This window comes from Octopus sinensis, linkage group LG18 (genome assembly GCF_006345805.1).
Source record: "Octopus sinensis linkage group LG18, ASM634580v1, whole genome shotgun sequence".
In the NCBI taxonomy this organism is placed as follows: Eukaryota; Metazoa; Mollusca; class Cephalopoda; order Octopoda; family Octopodidae; genus Octopus; species Octopus sinensis.
In genome coordinates, this window is record NC_043014.1 from 47,467,905 (window position 1) to 47,480,544 (window position 12,640).

Here is a 12,640-nt window from a genome sequence, read left to right on the forward strand (position 1 = left end):
ACTGTACCACCAAGGTTAGCTCTGTGGGTCTTAGGTAGTGTTTTACTCTCCCTGTGCTACCCATCATAGCTCTGTGGCTCTTGGGTAGTGTTTTGTTTTGGTTTTGTGCGAGCTGGCTTCAGGCGGCGAGCTGGCAGAAACGTTAGCAAGCCTGGCAAAATGCTTAGCATTATTTCGTCTGCCGCTATGTTCTGAGTTCAAATTCCGCCGAGGTCGACTTTGCCTTTCATCCTTTCGGGGTCGATTAAATAAGTACCAGTTACGCACTGGGGTCGATATAATCAACTTAATCCGTTTGTCTGTCCTCGTTTGTCCTCTCTGTGTTTAGCCCCTTGTGGGTAGTAAAGAAATAAGTTTTGTACTCTATTGACTCTTTGCTGTGTTATATGCATATACACTATCTAGCAGCACTATTTTCTGCATTTTACACATATTTTTAAGTCCCAAAATTTTGGTCATGTGTTTGTTTGCCTGTGTTTTGATCATTCCCATGTTACTTATTAATAGAAGGAGTGTTTCTGTTTACAGCCCTACCCCCCCCTAATTTTGGTTATCTCCATTTCCAGATTTTCATATTCGGTCAATTCCATCATTTCTTTAATACATTCTCATCATCTGTCATGGCTTACTCTTTAGTTGAATTAACAGAATCAGTAGAGCACCAAACAAAATACCTTGTGATACATGCTTCTGGAGTTCAAATCTTGCTATGGTCAAATTTGCTTTCATCCTTCTGAGATTTTTTAAAAATAAAGTACCACTGAAATCATCATCATCATACATGGTGAGGTGGCAGAATCATTAGCACGCCAAACAGAATGCTCAGTGGCATTTCATCAGTCTTTACGTTTTGAGTTCAAATTCCACCAAGGTCAGCTTTGCATTTCATCCTTTCAGGGTCAATAAAATAAGTATCAGTCATGCACTGGGGTCGATGTAATCAACTAGCCCCCTCCCACAAAATTTCAGGCCTTGGGCCTATAGGAATGAGCTGGCAGAACTGTTACTGTACCAGACAAAATGCTTAGCAGCATTTCTTCCAGCTGTACATTCTGAGTTCAAATTCCACCAAGGTTGACTTTGCCTTTCACCCTTTTGATGTCAATAAAATAAGTATCGGTTGAACACTGGGGTTGGCGTAACCAACTTTCCCCTTCCCACAAAATTTCAGGCCTTGTGCCTATAATAGAAATCAATATTATTGTTATTATTATTTCATCCTCTCTTTAATAGCAATGTCGGTTTTGTTCACCTGATTCAACATTTAAAACATAAAACATTTTTTTCTTGCAACTAATTATCAATTCACAATTCAAGCATGTTAAGGGCATCAATCTCTCACCATGTTGATCTTGAAGAATCTGTGAGGTTGTAGACATAGTACTTGCATTCTCCGAGGGCTGTGGATGTAGTACTCACATCCTCCGAGGGCTGTGGATGTAGTACTCTCATCCTCTGATGGCTGTGGATGTAGTGTAGTACTTGCATCCTCCGAGGGCTGTGGATGTAGTACTCGCATCCTCCGAGGGCTGTGGACATAGTACTTGCATCCTCCGATGGCTGTGGATGTAGTACTCTCATCCTCTGATGGCTGTGGATGTAGTGTAGTACTTGCATCCTCCGAGGGCTGTGGATGTAGTACTTGCATCCTCCGAAGGCTGTGGATGTAGTACTTGCATCCTCTGAGGGCTGTGGACATAGTTATTGCATCCTGGCCAAACCAGTGATCAGAATAATGTTGATGATGATGATAATCCTTTCTAATATAAGCACAAGGCCTGAAATTTTGTGGGGGGCTAGTCAGTTACATCGACCCCCAGTGTTCAACTGGTACTTACTTCATTGACCCTGAAAAGATGAAAGGAATTATAATAAAAATAATGATACATAGTCGATACATAATTAACCTCCTCTGAAAAAAAAAATTGCAATTTTCCAGTGTAAACTCCTTGTAAAGGTATGTATGTATGTACATGTGTATACTGTATGCACAAGTACATATTTGTGCTTAATATATGCACATATCATCATCATCATCATCGTCGTTGTTTAATTTCCGCCTTCAATGGATATGTACATGGAAGTGTTTTTGTAGGTACATAGATGTGTGTGTGTGGATAATTGATACACTGGCAAATATGTCTACTGCTTGCAATGCCTGTTTTATCATCCCTGGCAACGGTTGCATGAAATAGAAGCGAGCTGATTTCCCCCCAGGAGAGGAAGTCTATTTACTGCAACTAACATTCCCCCCGCGATCTGGTTGTTATCATTTCCTATCAGCTAAATAAATAAATACAAGTACTAGCAGCAAAATACTCTGAGTAACAACTCATGCAGACTCAACTGTGAATATTAGATATTCCCCTCTACCACTTTACTCCTGGGTTACACGAACCTCTGACATTCCAACCCACTGCCATCTCTGTCAACATTGCCTTGTATAGACATACCTGCTTCAGAGGACTGTTCTCCTGTCACACATCCCTCTCATCTCTGTCACTTGTGCTTCTCTCTCTATAAAGAGGTCGGTGAGCAAGCAGAGCCGTGACGTTGTAAAGTTGCATCGAGGTTACGGCTACCTGTCTAGTGCTGGTGCCATGAAAAATGCACCCAGTACATTCTGTAAAATGGGTGGTGTTAAGATGGGCATTTAGTTATAGAAGCTAAGCCAAAGTAAAACACGCAAACGAAATGGGGTCCTTGACCCATCAAGATGAGCAGTACCCACTAAACATGTACTAACTCATCCAACCTGTACCAGTAGGGAAAGTATATGATCATCATTGTTTAATGTCCCTTTTTCCATGCTGGTATGGGATGGGTGACTCGGCAGGAGCTAGCAAGGCCAGAGGCTGCACAAGATTCTGCAGTCTACTTTGGCTTGGTTTCTACAGTTGGATGCCCTTTCTAATACCAACCACTTTACAGAGTATGCCGAATGCTTTTTACATGGCACCAACCCCAGTGCCTTTTACATGGCACCAGTGCCTTTTACGTTACACCAGTGCCTTTTACATCACACCAGTGCCTTTTACGTCACATCAGTGCCTTTTACATCACATCAGTGCCTTTTACGTCACATCAGTGCCTTTTACATCACACCAGTGCCTTTTACGTCACATCAGTGCCTTTTACATCACATCAGTGCCTTTTACGTCACATCAGTGCCTTTTACATCACACCAGTGCCTTTTACGTCACATCAGTGCCTTTTACATCACATCAGTGCCTTTTACGTCACATCAGTGCCTTTTACATCACACCAGTGCCTTTTACGTCACATCAGTGCCTTTTACATCACACCAGTGCCTTTTACGTCACATCAGTGCCTTTTACATCACATCAGTGCCTTTTACGTCACATCAGTGCCTTTTACATCACACCAGTGCCTTTTACGTCACATCAGTGCCTTTTACATCACACCAGTGCCTTTTACGTCACACCAGTGCCTTTTACATCACATCAGTGCCTTTTACATCACATCAGTGCCTTTTACATCACACCAGTGCCTTTTACGTCACATCAGTGCCTTTTACATCACATCAGTGCCTTTTACGTCACATCAGTGCCTTTTACATCACACCAGTGCCTTTTACGTCACATCAGTGCCTTTTACATCACACCAGTGCCTTTTACGTCACACCAGTGCCTTTTACATCACACCAGTGCCTTTTACGTCACATCAGTGCCTTTTACATCACACCAGTGCCTTTTACATGGCACCAGCACTAGTGCTTTTTATGGGGTACCAGTGCCTTTTACGTGGCACCAGTGCCTTTTACATCACACCAACACCAGTGCCCTTTACATAGCACCAGTGCCCTTTACATGGCACCAGTGCCTTTTACATGGCACCAGTGCCTTTTACAGGGTACCTGTGCCTGTTACGTGGCACCAGTGTTTTTTATGTGGCACCAGCACTTGTGTTTCTTACGTGGCACCAGCACCAGTGCCTCTTACATGGCACCAGCACCAATGCATTTTATGTGACGCCTTGGTTCTAGGATACCCTGATGATGATGACATAACAGTATTAAGTACTTTAATCCAATGACAACTCAAACCAGTCTAAAAGCCGCAAGCATATGCACTCGCATGCACACACATGATTACATATAACATAAGTATGTGTGTATCTGTGTTTGTGTATCGTTCCATCATTTGCTGATGTAAAACTGAGTCTGGGTTCCCCTCCACACAGACACAGCAGCCCCATCACTCAGCTATATTTGGATTTACTGTTGTATATATTTAACTGTGATTAACCAAGATAAAACAAATATTTAGCTAATATGTTGGGAATCTCACAGAGTTTGCTATTTCCAAAACACTGTTGCGTTAGGCGATCCAGCTCCTTGCAAAAATGTAGCAGTACCGTGTGCACACACACACATACACACACTTGCACACACACACGCTTGCACACACACACACGCTTGCACACACATGCATGCATGCACACACATACACACACGGTGTGTGTAATGTTATGAGCAACACCCCTTTATATCTTCTAGTTCCTTCGCTACTGATGTTGATATTCTCACCTGCTTACTGTAGCAACTTGATGATGAAGCTGGGTCCCCCCTACCTAGACCCTGCCCCGAAGGAGAGAGAGAGAGAGAGAGATTTTAATCAGTCTCAGTGATAGCCAAATGTAGCAGTGAAGGATCTAACCTGGCTAATAGCTGTCTACCTAAAGAAGGGTTTGCCAGCCGTAGGTAGGTTGGGGTCGGTCGGTCGGGCTGGCTGGTTGGCTGGCTGGCTGGCTGGCTGGCTGGTTGGTTAGCTGGCTGGTCCTCTGAGACAGACAGACAGACAGGCAGTCGGACAGAATGAGTGGTGGGGAGAAAGCTATGAACAAGCCAAGCTCGGTAGCGCACACAAGTACTGCTATTATTACTCTGTGTATATCTATCTACACATGAACAATGTTAGTGTTGGACTGCTGATGTTGCTTCCCCCTCCCCCCCCACCGCCGTCCTCCTCCTCCGACGCCGCCGTCGCCACCACCACCATCACCAGCGCCGACGACGACGACAACAACAAGTACTTTCTTTTCCCCTCCTCCTCTTCTCTTCTCTCTCTTCTAAACTTGTGGTGGAACAAACACACAAGGCAAGTCAGTTCTGTGTGAAGAAGAAGAAGAAGAGATTTAAGAAACTTTTTACAGGATGTTCAGGGACTTACAGCAGGAAAGGAGGAGGTAAAATAGTAGTGGTAGTAGTAACGTTTTGTATTGGTGGTGGTGGTGGTGGTGGTGGTAGTGGCGATGGTGGGGAGTATTGGATTAATTAGTCGGCTCCAGGGTTACTATTTGTTATCTTTCTCTCTCTCTCTCTCTCTCTCTGCTTGTGCTGTGTATTTTACAACTTGTGTTAAGAGAGACACAGCATACACAGCAGAGGTGGCTGGATCTGTTAGAAATAGCCACCAGATCTCCCTCGTCTTAGAAATGAGGAGGACCCATCAGATAACGTAGTCCTAGATATACCTAGACAGGATATCTTTCTCTCTCTCTCTCTCTCTACTTGTGCTGTGTATTTTACAACTTGTGTTAAGAGAAACACAGCATACACAGCAGAGGTGGCTGGATCTGTTAGAAATAGCCACCAAATCTCCCTCGTCTTAGAAATGAGGAGGACCCATCAGATAACGTAGTCTTAGATATACCTAGACAGGATGGTCACTGATGAAAATGCGTTTGATGATAGGTCTGCTTGATCGCGTTTGACCCGGGGCTAAACTACTTACAATAAGCACAGCTGAAGAGGTGAAAATGTAAACAGCCCCTTTTTGCCAGTATTCTACTTCCTTTCATTTAGGAATTTGGTAGTTTTACTTTTGTGTGTCTGTCCAGGAATTATCTGTGGATATCTCACTACTGCTACCCACTGGATACTATTGCATGTACTGATATCAAAGTATTGATAATGACAGTGTTGTTGTTGTTGTTGTTGTTAATAATAATGGTGATGATGATGATGATGATGATATTGGCAGTGGATCTGACTAAATATCTTCAACAGAACACAGCTTGTGTCATTTCAAACTTGGAATCTTACCACCCTATTCTGTTGGAATATCCCACTTTCACATGGATTAAACCACAATGGATTCTACCGGAATTGAGGATTTTACCCAGTGAAGGAATTTACCTTGGAAACTACTTGGGATTTATGTGAAATTTTTTTTCCACGAAATATTTGAAAAGTTCATCTTTATGGCAATCCCTCTTCCTCATCCTCTCTCAATAGACCACCATGTTGTTTTTTAATAATTATATATTAATGATTACCTGTCTGTTAAATACACTCACACATATCTTTAATACACACACACACACACACACACCACACATACACACACCCTTGATACACATACATACCTTTCCATGTACACATCTAATACAGCACCCCTTTGCATACCCAACCCTTACACATAGTTTAAAATCTTCCATAGATTCTTTGTTTTTATTTTGTGTTTTTTTTTGTGTGTGTGTGTGTGTTTTTGCCCATCCTGTCTGTTAAAATTCCTGCCAAGGTGTAAAAATATCGGTAAAGTCTGTAATTCTTACTCATTGAACTTAAATAATCTGCTACTCCTTACCACCATAACTTTAGAATCAAGTCTTATGCCCAGAGCAATTAAATTTATCTTAACTGGTCAAAGTTATTACTGCTGGTCCCTGCTATAATTAGTATGTTAAGTATATGATTACTGGTCCTTTGTACGACCAGTGTATAAGTTATAGGCTCTTTTGTATAATTAGTATGTAACTAGTGTCCCATTGTATGACTATTGTATAAGTAGTGGCCTTCTATGACCTACAGGGCTACTGGTGCTTCAGCCCTTAGCCAACAATGTACACTGCTTTCCAGTTACTTTCTTACTTTAAATTTGTAAAGTGATTCTCTGCTATTTATTACCAAACTGTTGTTTGTTGGTTGTTGTTGTTGTTGTTGTTGTTGTGTTCAGTGTGTTGAGTAACAGGGGGCACCTTGCACTCTCAAAATAGGGTAACAACAACTTGACGAAAAGAAAAAGTACTATAGTCACCTCTTATCACACACACACACACACACCCACACACACCCTCTCTCTCTCTATTTCTCTATCTTTTTTTGCTACATAAGACCAAGCAATAATGTCTGTGAGGTGTTCATTTTACAGCACATCTTCACCACCCTTGTTCCACCCCATTATCCCCTTGTTTTATACTTTAAAGAACTTTTTAATTTGAGCTTTCATCAGCTCAGAACACCTTGCCATCCCTTACCGTCCCTTGTTGTCCCCTACTGGCTGTTTTCTTACACAATATATCGCCACTGTGAAATGTTAATTAGGAAGTAACTATAGCAATTTAATTGTCTTGTGTTCAGAAATTACTATTTATACAGTAATTTTTTTTTGTCTCGTTAAAAACCTCTTTCTCTGATCTACAGACATTCTGATACACGTTATAATTGATAAAACTAATTAAGTTTCTCTTATGAAAAATAGGTTTCTAGATTTCCTATCTTTCAATCCTTGCGCATTCAGAAACTCATAAAAAGTTGCTTGAGCTGGAATTGGTCCTAAAATACATTTGTATATATACTCATACTGTGTATATAATCATACTGTATATATAATCTAACTATATATGTAATCATAGTGTTAATACAGATGGGTTATCATGACAAAGAAAGATAGAAAAAAATAAAACAAGTACTTAACATATTTTATTAATGAAGCAATTTAATCTAAAACCAAACTGAAAATATTCTTCGTTCTTTAAAAATACTTTGGTAAAAGCTTTATGTAATAATTAAAATCTTTTCTGTATAATTATTTACTTGTAATTAAGCAGAAATAACAAATATTAGAATTGTGATAACAGTGATTTTTCCATCACTTTCTGGACTTTCCTTCATTGAATATATTTTTGATGAAAGATTTGGGCAAAAGATTTCATTATTTCTGCAGGAAACACCTAACAACCTCTGATTGCTAATTCATTTTAGTTAATCATCAAGATAGTTTTTTTTTTTTGGTTTTTTTTTTTTGGCTTTATTTATTTTTACGTCACTGAACCATAAACAATCCTTCTCCCCTTTCATTGAGTTACTTCACATGTTTACCACTCCCTCTGACCAACCACTCTGGCTTATTGTTTGGGCCTTTTGGTCAGTAGGCACAAACACACTAGGATGACTTCACAAGGGAGTAGTACTATGAGGGTTTGTGAAAGGGATTGCAGCATCCAACAGATTTAAAGGTGGTGGTGTTGTTGTTGTTGTTGTTGGTCAGAAAAGGATGTCTGGAGGAGGAGGAGGAGGAGGAGGTCGGCCGCATGGTCGGTGTTTTAGTAACTTTGACTTGGAACAGGATTGGCAATCCCAACTGGATGATGAGGAAGAGCTCTCTGAACTACAAGTTGATAACATTTCCGACTTCTTTCGGGAAATGACTGTAGAGGTTAGCATTGACTTCAGCTTCATTCCCCCCTCCTTCTTTCTCTTTCCTTCTGCATTTCTTCCTCTCACCGCCACCCTTTGTCTCTTGCTTCTTCTCCAATCTCTATAATCTCTCTCTCTCTCTCACTATCTCTCTATCCCTCTATCTATCTCTCTATCTATCTATATCTATCTATATGTATCTATCTATCTATATCTATCTATCTATCTATCTCTCTCTCTATCTCTCTATCTATCTATCTATCTCTCTATCTATATCTATCTCTCTATCTATATCTATCTCTCTATCTATATCTATCTCTCTATCTATGTAAATATATATACATATATGTGTATATATATATATATATATAATATATATATATATATATATATATAAAAACGTATTTTTCACATCTGGAAGCAATGTCGTAGATTTATTATCTAAAATATTTAATCCTTATGTTGTGTATGTGTACATGTTGCAGGGTATGTATTTTATGTGTGGATGGAGGGTATAAACATATATGTGTACTTTTCCCCATTATTGTATGTACTGGTTTGTGTATGTATGTATGTATGTATGTGTGTGTGTGTATACGCCTGTCTGTGTGTCTAAACTGGAACTCACTATAAATATACTAAGGCTACACAATTCCTATCTGTTTTCCATTTCATTCTATTTAAGGGGACAATCTAGTCTGGAGTCCACAACAAGGGGTTTTATTCATTGTTTCTCTCTCTGCCACCCACCCATTACACACCTCTACCATTTACGTGTATGTATGTGTGTGTGTGTGTGTGTGTGTTGGTCTTTCCACATGCGTGCACGCACACACACATACACACATACACACACTCACTGTATATGTGATGCAGTTAAATAGACTCAGATGTAGCTTTTTGATGTCGATGGGTGGGGCCTCTGTCAGCTGCGATTGTGTGGGTTGTGGTTGATGAGTGACATTTTTGTCAGTCAAGATTGTGTGGGTTAATTATAGGGAGGACCCTGTTCGCTACAATTAAGTATTTGTGATTGGAACGAGGGCCCCATATCAGGTGTGATTGTGAGGGTGTTGTTGCAGTGAGGCCCTTGTCAGCTTGTGATTGTAGGGACGTCTTATAACCATACATCTTTTACTCTTTTACTTGTTTCAGTCATTTGACTGCGGCCATGCTGGAGCACCGCCTTTTTTAATCGAGCAACTCGACCCCGGGACTTATTCTTTTGTAAGCCCAGTACTTATTCTATTGGTCTCTTTTGCCGAACCGCTAAGTAACGGGGACATAAACACACCAGCATCGGTTGTCAAGCAATGCTAGGGGGAAAAACACAGACACACAAACACGCACACGCATATATATATATATATATACATATATACGACGGGCTTCTTTCAGTTTCCGTCTACCAAATCCACTCACAAGGCTTTGGTCAGTCCGAGGCTATAGCAGAAGACACTTGCCCAAGGTGCCACGCAGTGGGACTGAACCCGGAACCATGTGGTTGGTAAACAAGCTACTTACCACACAGCCACTCCTGCGCCTATATCTTTGAAGTATTATGTCATGTTTAGATGATTTTTTAGAGACACAACAAACTAAACTCCTTTTTTTCCCCCCCCCAGTTTTCTGAACAGTAAGGGACAAGCCCATAGCCTAATGATGCAGTTTGAGCATGGACCCTGTTGAAGGTAGTTGTTTGTGAAGAACTGGATTTTTGTTAAAGAAGATGATGGAACGAGGCAGAGAGAGATATGAATGGATGTAGTTCACTGTGTTGTAGAGAATTACACTTGATCTCACTGTGTGTTGGGCACTTGTTGAACAAGGCCCTGGTTACTGTAGTCTCTTTAAAGGTTTCTGCATGGTCTCACTTATTCATAGGTGTGGTGTGGGTTTGCTATACAACATCTAGGTTACATGAGGGCTATTGTGTCAAAGAAGGTGTTATTGAGTTATGAAATGTGGGCATGGCTGTGTGGTTAGGGAGCTTGCTTCCTAGCTACGTGGTTCGGGTTCAGTCCCACTGCGTGGCACTTTGGGTAGGTGTCTTCCGCTATAGCCCCGAGCCGACCGGAGCTTTGTGATTGAATTCGGTAGGCGGGAGTTACTGCCGTGTGTATATGTGTGCGTATAGCTGCTCAGTGCCTCTCCGAAAAAGAGAGAGAGTATCATTTTTGTGTGTGTGTGTGTGTGTGTGCATATATTCAACAGGGTACCTCAATCCCTGATGTGGTGGTCTCTGCAGAAGCTAGATGAATGGCTCATGAGAGCTGTCCAAGCCATGTGCAGGGATGCTGTTAATAACATCACAGCTAACTATGAGTACAGTGGCAAATTTAGCATGTAGGCTGGAGTTCAGTAGGGTTCAGTCCTGTCCTCTATACTATTTATTATTGTCCTCCAGGCCATCACAGAGGAGTTTAACCCTTTAGTGTTTAAACCGGCCATATCAGGCCAAAGTTGTCTTCCTGTTTTATGCTCAAACCAGCCAGCTCTGACCTCTCACACCTACCCTACAAAGTCATTCTAAAAATAAACAGGGAGATCATCAAAATCTCAGAGTTACAAGATGCTGTACAATTAATTTAAAACGATGTGATTAAACAGGCTTTACATCTGACAGAGTAATCTAAATGCTAAAGGGTTGCTTGTGGGAACTCCTTTATGCTGGTGACCTTGTTCTGACTGTCAAAATAGTTGCAGAATTAGAAAAGGAATTCTAGGTGTGAAAGCAAAACCTGGAATCAAAGGGCCTTAAAATTTACGTAGCAAAAATCAAAGTCTTAGTAAGCAGGAAAACTGGCAGTACACTAAACCCTTCATGAAGATATCTGTGTTCAATATCTAGAAAAGGTGTAGATAGAAATTCCTCCATTTGCTGTATCCAATGCAAGCTATGGACACAGAAGAGTTGTGGCAGAATCACTATGAAATTAACAAAGACTTTGTCTGTAGTAGATAGACAGGAGTAATAAACACTAAGAACCCACCAGAAGTGACCTAATTAGTAGTAAAAGAAGATGTTTTGAAAGTATAATTGCTCGAATAAGAACAGGCTGGAGAAAGTTCAGAGAACTATTACCACTGTTGGTAACAAAAGACCTCTCTTTCAAAGTAAAAGATATATTGTATAATGCTTCCATACAAACAGCAATGAAACATGGGCCATGAATGCAGGGGACATGTAAAGACTAGAAAGAAATGAAGCTAGCATACTCTGCTGTACAATGTCTGTGTGCATGTATGATGTGTTGAGAGGAAAAATTTGGCATTAGAGGTCAGATGTAGTGTGCATGGGAGAGTTTGCACTGGTATGGCTTTGTAATGTATGTGGATAAAGACAGCTGTATTACAAAGTGATCGCAAAATGTGGATTGAACCTGAGGAAGAGGGAGACTTAAGAAAATGTGGGACCAAATAATGAAGTCTGACCTCAGGTTGTTGAACCTCAAGGAGATGACAAGGGACCAAAATGAGTGGCAATTTATCATGCTCAAAAAGGACCTGTCCTTCCAGTAAAAATGAGGTCCTAAAAACATGTTGTCACTGTCGATGCAACACCCTATTAGCACCTATCAAACCTTCCCAGCAACTCGTTTTCATAATGCCCACCCCTACCTCATTCCTATCTAAGGTATTATTTATTGCTCAGCTGAACTGCATATATTCCATTCCCTTTTTGTACTTCTAATAATCTGTCTTCTTGGAACCACACCCCTTGTCACCCATCCTGCATCATTCCTAACACTATTCCTTACCGCTATATGTCCACTGAACACCCATTTCACCTAAACACCTTATTACCTCAGTCATCAACACCCCTTTTTTTTTTTTCCTTTTTTCTTTTTACTTGTTTCAGTCATTTGACTGCGGCCATGCTGGAGCACCGCCTTTAGTCAAGCAACTCAACCTCAGGACTTATTCTTTGTAAGCCCAGTACTTATTCTATCGGTCTCTTTTGCCGAATCAACCGCTAAGTGACGGGGACGTAAACACACCAGCATCGGTTGTCAAGCAATGCTAGAGAGACAAACACAGACACACAAACACACACTTGCATATATATATATATATATATATACATATATACGACGGGCTTCTTTCAGATTCCGTCTACCAAATCCACTCACAAGGCTTTGGTCGGCCCGAGGCTATAGTAGAAGACACTTGCCCGAGGTGCCACGCAGTGGGACT

The 12,640-nt window shown here is 40.9% G+C and overlaps 1 protein-coding gene across 13 annotated transcripts in view; it reads left to right on the top strand.

The window, feature by feature from the left end:
• LOC115221295 overlaps positions 1-12,640 on the top strand; it is a 355,773-nt gene that overhangs the window by 281,792 nt on the left and 61,341 nt on the right. Inside the window, exon 1 of one of the 13 annotated variants that reach the window (XM_029791448.2) lies at positions 7,829-8,462. The exons of the other annotated variants lie outside the window; for them this stretch is intronic. Coding sequence (XP_029647308.1) covers positions 8,301-8,462 — 162 coding nt within the window. The 5' untranslated portion in view covers positions 7,829-8,300. Of the gene's footprint in view, positions 1-7,828; positions 8,463-12,640 lie in introns of those variants that run through there. 13 annotated transcript variants of the gene reach the window in all.